Below are 16,534 nucleotides of genomic sequence, written 5' to 3'. Positions count from 1 at the left end.
ACGTTTAATATATGAAAACCTGCAAAGCTCTCACTTGTTCACATATGTTTTAAGGGAATAGGGGAAGTTTTACTCATGAGGATTGACAAGTTCAGAGAATTTCCAAATATTGCAGTTGATAGTGGGCCAGATAACAAAAGTATTATATAGTCTATTATAAGGTTTTGGCTTTAAGGAAGTTGCCTATTCTCCAAGTCAGTTCTGAATTCTTGGAGGATTTTCAGCAGAGGGATGACATAACTAGATTTAGTTTTCTTCTTTAGTGTTGGGAAATTAGAATTGGATTTATCGTAATTCTTACAACAGCCTTTGTACTTGACTTATACATAAGCACATTTTGGTTGTTTGTTTTTGTAAGTAGCTGTTTTTAATAATGCTCTAAGCACCAGTACATGAACTCACCATCAAGACAAAATTTAGGACAGAACTCGTATCTAACTATATGATCCTACCCACATTTCATACTTCTCTCAATTGTTTTGTACATCATCATCATTCTTTATCTCTCCTATAGTTTTCTTGCAATTATGTACAGTCTTAAAGTGTTTAGCTATGTTTAACTTACAGAAGGAAGATCACACCAATGGAATCTTGTGGTACTTAGATTTTCCTCATTTTATATTTCTAAGATACACTCATTTTTCTGAGTGTTGCTGTAGTTGTTTACTGTTATATGATATTTCATTGACAGAGTAAACCTTAGTTTATTTATCCACTCTTGGTGTGATTTGCATTGTTTCTAGATTTTTCTATTGGAAATAATTTTGTTATTAACATGGCTTCTGTATGGCTCTTAGTGGACCTGTGCAAGAGTGTCTGTGTATGTGTGTGGGGGGGGAGGGTGGTTTAATGGTGTGAAGAATGTGAATGTTCATTTTTAAGAGATAGTATCATTTTTTACTAGTGGTTGCACCATTTTTCAAGCTAATCAGCAATGTGTAAGTGACTTTGTGTAGCTATACATCTACATTCTTTCTAACAATTGGCGTGGTCATACTTTTTAATCTTTGCAGTGGAATCAGTGTAAAGTGGAATCTCATCGTGGTTTTGATTTATAGCCTCTTATCACTAAGTATGTAGTTTCTCTTCGTGTTTATTAGCCATACTTGTTTCCTCTTTCTGTGAAAAGCCTAGTCATGCATTTTACCTGTTTTTCTATTGGATTGTTTGTGGGGTTTTTCTTATTTAATTTCTAGGAGTGCTTAATGTATTCTTGACACTAACTCTTCATCAGTGATCTGAATTGTAACTATATTTTTCCAGTTTATAACTTGTCTTTTCACTGAGTATTAGAAGTATTTTGATATTCAAAAGTTTTTAATATTATTATAGTTCAAATTTTCAATCATTTCAATTGTATTTAATGATTTTCTGGTTCTTGTTTAGGAATTTTTCTGTATCCCAATATTTAAAAGATATTTAATTACATTTCCTATTAAGAATTTTTAATTTTTTTTTGATGTTTAAATCTCTAATTATACTGGAATTTGTTTTTTTATGGCATGACACATGAATAAAACTTCAGCTTCTTCCATAGATAACCATTTTATCAATGCTAGTTATTGAATAAACCCTTTTCCCCTCAGTGATCTGACATGCTACCAGTATAAATAGGTCTATTCTGTGTTTTTTTTAATCAATTTATCTCTTACTGCACTAATACTATACTTTTTTAATTGCTAAAGATTCATAATTAATCCTTATATATCTTAGGGCAGGTTTTCCCCCCTTGCTCTTCTTTTTTCAATAGTTGACAAGCTCTTCTTGGCCCTTTATCTTTCATATAAATTTTATAATCATTTTACCATGAACTATGAAAAACCCTGTGGAAATTGATGGGAGGAATCTAATTGAAACTTTGGTTTAAAATTGATTCTTTGTGTTACAAATTCTTTCTAACTCTGAATATACTATGGTTGTCTACTTATTTAGATCTCATTTAGTGTCTCAATAATATTGTATAATTTCCCAGGCTTGCTGATGTTTATTATATATTATGTAATTTTACATATGTATATATGTGATAAATATATGTGACATATATATTTATAAGTACTTGATATTTTCTGATATATTTGAAATAGTGTCTTATTGTATTTTCTACTTGTTTGCTTTTGGTATGAAAAACCAGAATTGACCTTTGTATATTAATCTTCCATTCATCCATATTGTTAAATTAGCCTCTATTTATTTTTCTGTAGTGTTTAGGGGTTTCTATGTAAATAATCATATTAGTTCAGATAAAGAGAGTTTATTTCTTCCTTTCTAATCCTTATGTGTACAGTGTATCTTTATTTTCTTATTGCTCTTGCTAAGACATCAAATATAATGTTGAGAAAAAAGCAATAGTTGTATCTCTTCTTCATTTCTCATTTTAAAGAAAACTTTTCTAATATTTTCCCACTAAGGCCATCCTTTTTATTTTAGAGATACTCTTTATTTGGTTAAGGATATTCTTTTCTCTTCCTAACATACCATGAGTTTTATTTCTTAACTGTGAAAAGATATTTTAATCAATTTTTTCTCTGCATCTGAGGTGGCTGTGTAATTTTTAATTTGTTAATGTGGTGAATTAAATTAATAGTTTTGCTATAATGGTTATTTTGGCTTTGTAGTATTTGTTGGGGACCATTCTCTATTTTTAAGGTGTTTGAAAGACTTTGTATAAAAATGGGATTATTTGTTGCTTGAAAGTGCAGTAGAAGTTGCCTGCTAAACCATTTAGAACTGGTGGTTTTAAAAATTTTGTTTAATGTGTGGGTCTATGTATGTGTTTTGTTCATTTTTGTTTCGTTTTGAGAGATTTTAAACTAAACTTCATTTCCTTTAATAGTCTTCTAGAGTTAGTTCTGGTAAGATTTATTTTTAGTAATTTGTCTATTTTGTCTAAGTTTTAAAAGCTGTTGCATTTGGTTGGTTGTTGTATTCTTTGATTATTATTTTTAATCTCTACTTTGCCTGTAGGTATTTTTATCTTCTTTCAATATTATGAGTCGTTTTTGTCTTCTCTTTTTCTCCATCAATTTTACTACAGCTTTGCCTATTATATTAGTGATTTTTTTTTCAAAGAACCAGCCTTTGTTTTTGTTCATCCTCTCTCTTTTATTTTTCTTTTCTGTTTCACTGTTTGCACTCTTGTGTTTATTGTCTCTTTTCTTCTTATTTCTTTGGGTTTATTCCAATATTAATGTCCAAAGCTGTAACTTTCCCCTAAAGCATGCTTTTATTGTATCCAAAGACTTAGATATTTAGTGTTTTCACATAATTAATTTCTAAGAATTTTATAAACTTCATTATAATTTCTTCATAGCTCATGAGATTTTTAGCAGTCTGTTTTTCAAAATTTCCAACTATGATGAATATTTTTTAATTTTTTTGTTATTAACTTTTACTTTAATTGTACTGTGATCAGAGGTCATTATATGTACAGCAGCTTTTTTTTTTTTGCAGTGTGTTGAGGCTTTCCTTATTTGTCAAGTAAATTATCATTTTGGTAAATATTTGTGTGCTGTTGAGGAAAATTAGAATTATTCACAGTAGCCATTATATGGAAACAACCTAAGTTTCCATCTATGGATGAATGAATAAAGAAGATGTGGTATATATATTTGAATGATATGAAATATCATTCAGCCCTAAAAATATTCAGCCCTAAAAAAGGAAGGACGTCCTGTCACTTGCAACAACATGGATGAACCTGGCAGGCATTATAAGCTGGTAAAATAAGCCAGAGAGAAAAAGACAAATACATGGTGTCACTTATATCTGGAATTTTTTTAAAAAGCCACACTTATAGAAACAGAAAGTAGAAAGATGGTTTGCCAGGGTCTGGGGACTGGGGGAAATAGGGAGAGGTTGGTAAAAAGAATACAGACTTTCAGTTTTAAGGTGAATAAAGTCTGAGGATCTAATGTAAAACATGGTGACTATAGTTGATAACACTGTATTGTATAATTGAAATTTGCTAGGAGAGTAGAATTTAAATGTCATCACCCCCCAAAAAGGTAAATATGTGAGGTGATGGATGTGTTAATTAAATAATGGGAGGGATCCTTTCACAATGTATACATACATCAAATCATCAGGTTGTACACTAAATATCTTACAATTTTAACTGTCAATTTTGCCTCAGTAAAGGTGAAAAAAATTTAAATTAGATATCCTGAATATTGTTTGCAGAATTTATAAATATCAAAGTTGATGATTATTTTTTCTCCTTGATCTGTCAGTAATTGAGAGAGATGCATTGAAATCTGTCATTACAGTGGCAGGTTCATCTATTTCTCTTGTTTTGTTAAAATTTTTTGTATATTTAGAAGCTATTTTATCAAATTCATAGTTGTCTTAGAATGCTATGTCTTTTTGAATAATTGAAATGTTTTCATTGATCCTGAACTTCTTTGTTCTTAGTAATTCCCCCCCCTTTTTTTTTTGCATTAATCTGATTTGTATTTTTTCATGTCTCTGTGATTGATTACCCCTGAGCTTCAGACCCATTTCTGGAATTAGGCTAGTGGTATCTACATCACCTAAGGACATGGATTAATTATGGAGGATGGATGTTTTCCAAGAGAAGATTAGAGTTTTTATTAAATGCACTAAATAATACAACAATCTCTAAACCAAAGCCAATCTTCTTTTTCTGTATCTGGCACTATGTTCTTTGTCCAGGGTTCCTCCTTCTTTGGAATTGGAAACCATATTTAAGTGCTACATGGCCTATACAACTTTCATTTCTGGATCTGCACTGAAGTGGGAGGATCTGAGGCGAGTTGCGGTGAGATCTAGTTCTTTTCCTCCTTGTCATTTTCCTAAGCTGCAGCAATTAAGACGATAGTGTGTATTGCTCTTCCCAAAGGATTACTCCAGACTCTTGAATTAGGGGAAATACGACTTCTTCAACTTTAAAAACTGATCATAAAGAAATGTTAGTAATTGACCTCCAAATCCTTCTTGACAGATACCAAGCAGACCTCACTATTTACCTACATTTATATTTAAATTTTTTAATTTCACTAAATTCTCTATCTAGAACAGTTTTATGTTACCAGTCTAAGAGATCTGAAAAAGTTGTGGATAGCAGAAGTGTGTTAAATCTTTCTATCCAAGTGGGATTCTTACCAGATGACAGATTTCTAGGAGTCTGTCAGCTTTTACCAGCTTCTCCTAAACACACTGATATGCCCTCTGATAGGAAAGGCACGAAGGAAAATAGCAGAGATCCCAATTAGGCTGAGACTAAAAGAGATGAGCAACAGCCAACCCTCTAGACATCTTGCGTTTAAGATCAAGGCCAACTTCCTCTCATGTTTTAGGTTTCGCACAATCATATGGAGCAAAAAGTTCAGTTTTTTTAAAGCAGAGATCTATAGAGTCAGCACAAAGAATTGAAGCAAAAATTGACAAGCACAGTATAATCTTTCTCTTTCCTGCGACTTGGGGTTATAAGAGCCACTTCAATAATTGTTTTGCTATTCTGAAAGGTAAATAAATATACGGGAAGTTGCTTAAAAAGATCTTATTACTCATCAGTAGTCATTAATTGATGTTTCTGGATGATAGGAAAAATGTCATTATGCACTTGTTCCATTTTAAAGCAATCTACATCTATGTTGGAGACCCTGGTCCGTCCGTGCAGCCCCTTTCAGCATTTGCGGGACTGTGATTCTGATGTAAAGACATCCTTATCACAAGTCCTTCCCAAGTGTGCTCTCTTTCTTATTGGAAATTGTATGATGAAACCATAAGAAAACCCCAAAGGGGAACACGTGAGCGTTTCCCACAGATAATTAACAAGGTGGCTGCTGTTTAATCTTGAAGAATAGGTGGACTCTGCAGAAGCATGCCTGATTATAGCCAACCCTCTGTGCAGTGATTCACATGCCGAAGACACTTCAAACATCATGAGGTAAGAAGCTGGCACTGTGTCTTACATGCTCCAATGCTGGTCTGATTTTTACCTCTTTTAAAATAAAGCCCCGTGCATAGGACTAAACAGATGTCATGTATCACAGCACAGGGTTCATCATATTCCAGGTTTCTGCCTTATTTTTTGGCCCCAGAGACTGTGCAGATGTATGAAAAAGGAAGTCAAAATAGCGTTTACTGTGTGTCAGTGTGCTTCTCCACTTACTTTCCTGGAGTTCCGTAGGGATAATAGCTGTCTAAATTTAAAAAGCAAGCATACGAATAACTGATAACTGTTCAGATAGCACCATTCTAACTAACAGCCCCTCAAAAATAAAGACGGCATTTGTGGTTTGTGAACCTTATTCGTAGACTTTATTTACTGGGGTTTTTCTCCAGTAGTCCTAGTGAAAGATTGTGCATGGTTCAGTATGATGTGCTTTTGACTATTGGCAGTATTTTCAAGATGGCTAGGGTTAGTGTTACCATCTTGAACTGTGAACTATCTATGAGCAGGAAGTCAATTTGTGGTAAGAGATTCAAACTTTCATTGTGAGGGCAATGCCATTGTACCTAACCCAGATTAACTCTTGGCCCCCAGAGCAAAATAAATACACATAGCTGAGGGTGACTCTACAAAAAGCAAGAAAAGGCTGAGAACTTGTAACGTACAGTAAATATAAGATAGATCTTAGTTTCTTAATTTGTAAAATGAGAAAGTTGGATTAGACAGTCTGTTAGCTACTTTGAGCTATAGATAGCAGTTCAGTCTCTGTTTTTTTCTGTAATTAATGTGTTTGAGTTTGACGACTAAAATATATGAAACTGATTATTTCCTCCTCAAGAATTGCTCCCAGAAGACCACTCTTAATACCAAAAGCTTACCTTTCCATAGATGTAATTTACTAAGTCACTAAAACCATAGCACTCTTCCGTGTGTGTGCTATTAAAGATCATAACAATGAACCTTATAATGTGCTGTTTTCCTGTGCTTACCCACACATCAACTTAACTTTGAATTGAATTATATTATAAAGACATCGGGTATGGCACGTCACTAATGAGCATATTTGTTATTTTTATAGGGTGCTCTCTATCAAGAACTATTACCCTAATACCAGAGTCATCATACAGATACTTCAGTCCCATAACAAGGTATTGTAACATTACAGCCTGTTCAGTCTTCTCCCCTTTTAGTCTGTAGAACTAAATGAACTTAGTTCATCTAAGTAATGTATGAACGTATTACTTTATAATGAGTCTACACACAAAAAGCTTTTGCCAGTTGCAGGTGAAATTTGGAGCCCCATTAAGATTGTTAATTCCATAAAAATGTAAATTTGGAAAGAGTTATGTTTACATACTTTAAAAGCTATTGCCTGATGGTCTGGAGTCCAGTCATTCTGAATTTAGGTGCTGACTGAGATCCTCCCCTTTGGGACATGGACAGATCTTGGCACACCCTTAAGTATGGGAGCCACTAAAAATAAAGTAGGCAGATTGGACAATGACAAGGGTTTGAGAAACAACCAAGGGCTAGGGCAGGGTTGAGCAATAAGATTCATCTACTACACAAGTCCACTCATTCAAGGCAGGGAGAGGTGGCTTTTTTGTCTAATGCACAGAAACCAACACAGAGAGTCAAATAAAAGGAAGAAACAGAGGAATATCTTCCAAACAAAAGAACAAGACAAAACCTCAGAAAAAGACCTTAATGAGAAGGATATAAGTTACTTTTCTGATAGAGAGTTTAAAATAACAGTCATAAAGATGCTCACTGAGCTCAGGAGAAGAATGGATGAACAAAGTGAAAATTTCGACAGAGAGATAGAAAATATTAAAAAGTACCAAATAGAAGTCACAGTGCTGAGGAATACAATAACTGAACTGAAAAAAAAAAAACATAATAGAGAAGTTCAACAGCAGACCAGAGGAAGCAGAAGAAAGGATCAGCAAACCTGAAGACAGGATAGAGAGTGTAGACCTCACATAATCAGAGCGGCAGAAAGAAAAAAGAATGAAAAAGAGTGACGATAGCTTAAAGGGACTTATGGGACAACATCAAGTGGACCAACGTTCACATTATAGGAGTCCCAGAAGGAGAAGGGAGAGAGAAAGGGGTAGAGAACTGACTTGAAGAAATAATGGCTGTCAACTTTCCTAAACAGATATTCAGATCCACAAAGCCCAGAAAGTTCCAAATAAAAGGAACCCAAAGAGACCCATATCAAGCACATTCTAATTAAAGTGCCAAAAGTTGAGGACAAGGAGAGAATTTTAAAAGCAGCAAGAGAAAAACAACTTGTTACATATAAGGGAACTCCCATAAGATTATCAGCAGATTTTCAACAGAAACTTTGCAGGCCAGAAGGCAGTGCCACAATATATTCAAAGTGCTAAAAGAAAAAAAAAAACAAAAAACTGCCAACGAAGGATACTTTACCCAGCAAAGTTGTCATTCAGAATCAAAGGAATGATAAAGAGGTTTCCAGACAAGCAAAAGTTAAAGGAGTTCATCACCAATAGACAAACCTTACAAGAAATGTTAAAGGAACTTCTTTAAGCTATAATGAAAGGGGTAATTAGTAAAAGGTAAACATATGAAAGTATAAATCTCACTGGTAAAGGTAAATATATAGTAAAATTCCAAATATTCTAATGTTGTGAAGGTGATGGATTAATCACTTACAAAGCTAGTATGAAGATTAAAAGACAAAAGTAGTAAGTAACTACAATAATTTGTAAAATGATACATAAAATAAAAAGATGTAAATTGTAATATCAAAAACAAAACTTGGGTTGTGGGTATAAAAATATAGAGCTTTTGATGTGATCAAACTTAAGTTATTATCAACTTAAAAGAGACTTGTAGGTTGTTTTATGCAAGCTTCATGGTAACCACAAAGCAAAAATTTTTAGTAAATAAGATAAAGAGAAAGGAATCTAAGCATACTGCTACAGAAAGTCATCAAGTCAAAGATGAAGAGAGCAAGAGGAGAAGAAAGGAACAGTGGAATTATAAAACTTTCAGAAAACACTTGACAAATGGCAGTAAATACATACTTATCAATAATTACTTTAAATATAAATGGACTAAATTTTCTAATCAAAAGACATAGAGTGACTGAATAGACACAAAAAATAAGCCCCATCTATATGCTGCCTACAAGAAACTTAGATATAAGGACACACACAGACTGAAAGTGAGGGGATGGAAAAATATATTCCATGCCAATGGAAAGCAAAAGAAATCTGGGTAAGCTATACTTAGACAAAATAGACTTTAAAACAAAGACTGTAATAAGAGGAAAAGAAGGACATTACATTATCAAAAGGGTCAATCCCGCAAGAGGATATAACATTTGTAAATATTTATGACACCAGCATAGGAGGACCTAAATTTATAAAGCAAATGTTAACAAATCTAAACGGAGAAATAGACAGCAATACAATAATAGTTGGGGACTTTAATACCCTACTTTCTTCAATGGATAGATAATCCAGATAAAAAAATCAATAAGGAAACATTGGCCTTAGACAACATATTATACCTCATGACTTAGACAAGTACAGAACATTGCATTCAAAAGCACCAGAATACACAGTCTTCTCAAAAAGTATAAAAAAGAATAAAATCTTGCCATTTGCAACAACACGAGTGGACCTCAAGGGCATAATGCTAAGTGAAATGAGTCAGACAGAGAAAAACAAATACCATATGATCTCATTCATATGTTGAATAACAACAAAAAAAGAAACCCTGAGCTCATAGATTCACAGAACAGGTTGGTGGTTGCCAGAGGTGGGGGTGGGCAAAATGGGGGAACGGGGACAAAAAGTATAAATTTCTAGTATAAAAGAGTCATGGTGACTATAGTTAATAATACTTTATTTTATATTTAAATGTTGCTAAGGGAATAGAATTTCAAAGTTCCCATCACAAGAAAAAATAACTTGTAATTACAGTAGTGATGGATGTTAACTGGACTTATTGTGGTCATCATTTGACAATATATACAAATATTGAATGTTGTACACCTGAAACTAATGTTATACGTTAATTATATTTCAAAAACATAAAACAAGCAAACAAAATGATTGCAAATTCGGGGAACTTTCTTGAGGTATATTTCTAATTTTTCTTTTACTGAAGTACAGTTGATTTACAATATCGTATTAGTTTCAGGTGTAAAACATAGTGATTCAATATTTTTATAGATTATACTCCATTTAAGTTATTACAAAATAATGGCTATATTTCCCTGTGCTGTACATTATGTCCTTGTTGCTTATTTACTTTATACATAGTAGTTTGTGTCTCCTAATCCCCTTCCCCTGTCTTGCCCCTCCCTCTTTCCCCCTCCTCACTGGTAACCACTAGTTTGTTCTCTGTATCCACAAGTCTGTTTCTACTACTTTCTACCATGAAACAGGTTTTTCTGCCAAAGATCCCCAGCTGGAACTGGAATACTGGAGACAACATCATCTGCTTTGCTGAATTAAAGCTTGGATTTATCGCCCAAGGCTGTTTGGTGCCAGGCTTGTGTACCTTTCTAACATCTCTATTTGTTGAGCAAAACAAGAAGGTAACCTTGTAAACTGATGTTGAATCTTGGCTCTGTCCCCATGTCCTCATAAATTAATATCAGAAATAGAAAATAAAAATTGAGGGAAGCAAGAAGGCCCCAAGAAATGAGATTGACTTCTACTTGAGCTGGGAAGGGATTGAGACATCTAGATTGAAGTCCCAAGTACCACACTGACCTTGAAGAAGTTGTTTATCTTATTGTTGCCTAAGAATATTTACCTGCAAAATAGAAATCATAACCCTGCTTCCTCCCGGCAATCCATGACGTTATGATAGTAAATGTATTCATAAATGTAGAAGCACTTTGAGTTATTGAAGGTAGAAATATAAATAATGGTTATGTTATTAGTGGAGAAATCATAGAGTTAAATATATGTTAAATACCAAGTAATTGACATAATAATAGATTATATTCATCAAAGAGAAATAATAATACAAATAATATTAAAATCTAATTTTCCGGGTTATTTTGGAATATTCTATGCAGTAATAATAATAATAGCCACATGTTGAATGCCTACTGTGTGTCATGCATTTTAAGTACATTGTGTTTCCCTCGATATTTCAAGGTAGTATCCCAGTCATGGCCGCTAACTAACAGTAAGTTAGTGAGTAGCAGATGTAGAATTGTCTGACTTAACAGTCTCACCGCTATGCCCTGTGCCTCTGGCTGTTAGATGTTTTCTCCCAGTCTTCTACATCAGGTCTTTTGATACCTTTGTTTGAGACAAAATAAATGGCTAAATGGACTACTGGGATGAAATACTGTAGCACATAGTATGCCTTCCAAATGCCGTCCCTGTGAAATGCTCTGGGAAAGATGTTCTAACCCTCAGCTGGGCCTGGTATCCTGTTGTCCAAAGCCTCTCCAGAGGGTCACCTTTCTCTCCATTTAATTATGCATCCACATTTGCCTCTTCTTATACCCAATTTTCTTCTTGGCTTCTCTTTGCACTTTATTTCTTTTGTCCAATAAATTTTAAAAAATCTGTACACCTTCTCTGATCCCTTCCTTGGTGCTGTTAAGGAAAAGCAAAAGAGGTGTAAGATTCAAGAGATACTCTGGTCAGCAAAATGCTAACTGGAAACCACAGCATTCTCTAGTAATTCCCACTGTGAATGTGAGGAGATGCCAAATACAGAGAAATAAAATTGACCATCAGGCAGTAGGAATGAGCCTTGGTGATGATACAGCAAACATGCTTTAACCTTCGCTTAGTGGTCACTGTGAGGAAATGGCTTGTGAGGACATTGCCTGTGTGTTGTAAGCTTAGAAAGTGCAGGATAACTGCAATATGTGTTGTGAGGATTGTGATTTTTAATCTCTGCATCTAGAGAAAATAGAGTGTGAACTCTATATGAAAACTTTGTCTCCTTCATGGAAATATAGAAGGTAAGAAGGTAAGAAGGTAAGAGATGTACAACCTGCCCTGTTGTGGTTTTATTGCTGTTGTTGTTTGTTGGGTTTTGGGGTTTTTTTTTGATTGTTTGTTTATCTAAAGTTGGAACCTCCTCAGTGATGATGGTCACCTGTCAATATTCATAAGGTGGCTTTTGGAAGATAGGAATTAAGAGAGATTTGTGGTCATGATAATTTTTTGGTCAGGGGGAGTGAAGTCTGAAACTCTTTCAGAAATTCTAAACAGGGCAAGATTTTTTCATGTTGTACTCTGCTCTGGTGATTTAGATTCTGTAATTAATTAAATTAATTAACTAAAATTAATTTAGTTACTTAAACCTATTAACTTAGGTTTAACGATCAGGGTGCTAGTGTCTTATGTCCAATTTTGCTCAGATTAGGCACTTAAACTTTCTCTTGTCAGTTTCTGCATCTGTGAAGTAAGACTTGCTAATCTACTCATAACCTGATTTTTTCCAGGTATTGAATGAATATTTGTAAACTTCTGGGCAGTCAGATTAGATAAGCCTTGGGTCAATGCCACATATTCTGACTGTGTTGATCTGTATTGATTATATGGTGAGAAATTGTAGTCTGAGGAGCATCTCCAGTTGGTTCTAGGCACAGAGAATTGCCTTAAGCTTAAATTTAGATTAGATCTAATCTAACTGATTTATTCACGCTCCCGATTCTACTATCCAAATCCAAAATCCATCTTGTCATCCTGCTTCCCTTTCTGATTTTAAAAAAACTGACTCAGGTCCATCCACCTCACTACAAGTAACTCAATTTCGTTTCTTTTTATGGCTGAGTAATATTCCATTGCATATATGTGCCACATCTTCTTTATCCATTCATCTGTTGACGGACACTTAGGTTGCTTCCGTGTCCTGGCTATTGTAAATAGAGCTGCAATGAACATTGTGGTACATGTCCCTTTTTGAATTATGGTTTTCTCAGGGTATATGCCCAGTAGTGGGATTGCTGGGTCATATGGTAGTTCTATTTTTAGTTTTTTCTAGAGTCTGTCATACAGAGTGAAGTAAGTCAGAAAGAGAAAAACAAATACCGTATGCTAACACATACATATGGAATCTAAAAAAAAAAAAAAAAAATGGTTCTGAAGAACCTAGGGGCAGGACAGGAATAAAGACGCAGACATAGAGAATGGACTTGAGGACACGGGGAGGGGGAAGGATAAGCTGGGACGAAGTGAGAGAGTGGCATGGTCATATATACACAACCAAATGTAAAATAGATAGCTAGTGGGAAGCAGCTGCATAGCACAGTGATATCAGCTCGGTGCTTTGTGACCACCTAGAGAGGTGGGATAGGGAGGGTGGGAGGGAGACGCAAGAGGGAGGGGATATGGGGATATATGTATACGTATAGCTGATTCACTTTGTTATACAGCAGAAACTAACACACCATTGTAAGCAATTATACGATAAAGATGTTAAAATAAATAAATAAATAAAATAAGTCTTTATTGCAAAAAAAAAAAACTGACTCAGGACATCTTCATCTCTACGGTTATTTTTTACCCTCTTGCAAAACCTGGAACATTTGGATTAGCAGCACTAAGCCAGTTTCTTTGGTCACGAGGACTTAGTGACTTGAACTGCACAGGGAGAGGACTTTAAGAAAGGGGGAAAATGCAGGAGAGTCAGCTGCATCTTGAGACGGTGAGGAGGTGTATTGGAAAGAGGTGGTCCTTTTTATCAGCAGGGCAGAATTTTTTTGTTGTGTGTTTGTTTTTGTTTTGTTCTTCCTAAACCACAAGATGGCCATCTGAGGAGTGTTTCTGAGCTGGCCTTAACTCTCCACTGCCATGGTGTTTCTGAGTTCCTAGGAATTCCAGGCTTTCATTGGAGATTCTGGGCTTTAAGGGGCCAGTCGTGCCCGGTCAGAGCAGCGTGGTGGTGATTCTCACGGCTGCGGATGGAGGAGGATGAGGAGGATGCAAGTAGAGCAAAACAGAATCCCTGGGGGTCTCACACGGATGTCAGAGATGAGTTACTCAGCAGCATCTGCCCCCCGCCCCCCAGTTAGACAACATTTAGCTCTTTTTGAGAGAAATCCTTTTGTCACATCCCCCATTTCTCTAGAAGGCTACCACTGCCCTTGATTTTTATGTGCTCATTTCCATTGATCAGGATGGCTTTTTGAGTTTATTTAAACCAAGAAGGGTTCCGATACTGAGCAGAAGTCATGAATATTTTCATCTTTGTGGTATATGGTTAGTCAGTGAGTAGAAAACTAACATGTTATTTAAACAAATCTTAAACAGCCATATCTAGGGGGAGACGAGTTAGATTCCACATTATTCTTCCCATCTTACTGTTCCTGACTCAAACAGGACTTATTGTTCCTGGTTCAGTCTACCTTGCTGAAATTATTGGAAGAAGAATTTATTTCCAGCAGGAGGCGTGGATGCCATCTGGGGAGGAACTAAGTCGTGACGCTCCTACTTCATTCTGGAAGTAGTTGAGATGTATGTTAGAGTTTTTGTTCTTCCTTTGACATTTCTCTAGTTAAGCATGAGGACAAATCTCCTTTCTGGGACCTGAATGCAGTGGGTACTGGTTTGGTGCTGAGCAGAATACACAATTTGTATATTGAATATCCCATTTCCCACATCACTGTGCCTCATGTGGTCTGACGGTGTGTTCCAGATCTGCCCTAAAGAGCCCTGGCAGAAGCATTTCTTTAGCGGCCTGAAGAACAAAATCCTGACTCAACGCCTCTCTGATGACTTTGCTGGAATGAGCTTTCCTGATGTTTGCCGGTAAGTTAAGGGAAACACTTTCCTCATTTTCGTGCAATGCATTCTTTCCCCAGTGTTCACAAAGGGCTCACTGTAGACCAGGCTCCGTGACAAACCACAGAAGGTATAAGGATGAATAAGTCTGAGTGTCTGCAGCCTGGAGGTTTACAGTCTGTGCGGGACAGGTTCACCTCTGTCCCAGTTGGTGCACTGGCTCTGCGTTACTCCAGGATGGATTCACTTTCAAGTGAACATTCCATATTTGAGGGGCTCTCCCTGCGGAGGGGTGGTGTCCTCCCAGGCAAAGAGCACAGAGTGTCCGTCATATTGTTGTGACCTGGTGCTCTGCTGTCCTCTCTTGCCTCACCATTGCTTGTCTTCCTTCCCAGGCTCTGCTTCGTGAAGATGCACCTCATGCTGATAGCCATCGAACACAAGTCCGTGTGTCACGGTTACTGGTACCAATGAGACTTCAAATCGCTTCAGAGTCTTTGAGGAGAATCTTTTTTTTTTTTTTTTTTTTTTTAAGATTTAATTCTTTTTTAATTATTTATTTATTTATTTATTTATTTATTTATGGCTGTGTTGGGTCTTCGTTTCTGCGCGAGGGCCTTCTCTAGTTATGGCAAGCGGGGGCCACTCTTCATCGCGGTGCACGGGCCTCTCACTGTCGCGGCCTCTCTTGTTGCGGAGCACAGGCTCCAGACGCGCAGGCTCAGTAATTGTGGCTCACGGGCCCAGCTGCTCCGCGGCATGTGGGATCTCCCCAGACCAGGGCTCGAACCCGTGTGCCCTGCATTGGCAGGCAGATTCCCAACCACTGCGCCACCAGGGAAGCCCGAGGAGAATCTTTATGATTAAGATTTTTCCAAACATACAGCCGTAACTAAGCTTTTTGCTATTTGTTGAGAGCCGGCCTCAGGCTCTCAAGGCACCCAGGCTGCTGTGGTGGTGCATTTAATACTGTCGCTAATGACTGAGGTTAGAATGGTTACCCTAGTGGGTGGGCAGGAGCTCTGCCTTTGTTCCTATGGCCTTGCCCCAATTGTGTCTCATGATCAGGAGACAGAAGAAATGGTCACCTTCTCAGATCTGTTCCTCAGTATATTACCAGATCTTGTAAGTCTTGACCGTGAAACCATACCATGAAATAGAATTATTTGTGATAAAAATGTTCCCCACAAACTCTAGCCTTAGAAACTAATCCACAAAATATGGAAAAATGGGAATTTGGCCTGCTGGGCAGAGTGTGCTGTTGATAAAGGAAAGAGGTAACCTTATCAGACCATCAGCATTTCCTGAAAATGCGTACTGAATAATATAAGAAGTAAGAGAAGTTATCATATAATAAAAAAGAAATCCAGAATCAGCCACAATTATATAGAGATAAAAGATGCTGAAAAATAAGAAGTGAGGCTTAAGTGGGATGGGGAACAAGAAACACTTATGTTGGCTTTTGTGTGTTTTTTAGTGAAAAACTACCTTGAATTAAATTGGAATCAATAGGCTAGATTCTGATCCTGATTATGATTTGCCAGCCCAGTGGCCGTAGAGAAGTGTCCATCACCTGTAAAAGGAGGGAGTCACATTAATTAATCCCTAAGACCCCTTCCAGCTCAAAGACTGACATTACCAGGAACCCTAAAATCATAGGGAAACAGTCAAAATTCAATAATTTTGAATGATATCAGAGGGACTACAAAGTATATGAAAGGCTAGAAAGAAGAAACAGTGTGTCAGTTCGAGAGGATGTAGAAGGTATCTGAGCAAAAGGGGTCAGTGGGATACAGTACAGAGCAAGTGCTTAAGGAGAGTAAAGAATAGTACCATGTGGCTGGCCGAATCTTACTTAACAATTCTGCCGTGCTCATGG

At 36.2% G+C, this 16,534-nt stretch overlaps 1 protein-coding gene across 1 annotated transcript in view; it reads left to right on the top strand.

Moving 5' to 3' along the window:
* The window catches only part of KCNU1 (potassium calcium-activated channel subfamily U member 1), a 189,781-nt gene that overhangs the window by 72,170 nt on the left and 101,077 nt on the right, over window positions 1-16,534 (top strand). The window contains exons 13-18 of the mRNA XM_082444418.1: window positions 4,672-4,777; window positions 5,826-5,908; window positions 6,993-7,062; window positions 10,341-10,493; window positions 14,570-14,682; window positions 15,051-15,119. Coding sequence (XP_082300544.1) covers window positions 4,672-4,777; window positions 5,826-5,908; window positions 6,993-7,062; window positions 10,341-10,493; window positions 14,570-14,682; window positions 15,051-15,119 — 594 coding nt within the window. The remainder of the gene's footprint in view (window positions 1-4,671; window positions 4,778-5,825; window positions 5,909-6,992; window positions 7,063-10,340; window positions 10,494-14,569; window positions 14,683-15,050; window positions 15,120-16,534) is intronic.

This window comes from Balaenoptera physalus, assembly GCF_965194825.1.
Source record: "Balaenoptera physalus genome assembly, chromosome: 21".
NCBI classification, from domain to species: Eukaryota; Metazoa; Chordata; class Mammalia; order Artiodactyla; family Balaenopteridae; genus Balaenoptera; species Balaenoptera physalus.
Note: the sequence above shows the minus strand (reverse complement) of the source record. Positions and strands in the feature narration are given on the sequence as shown.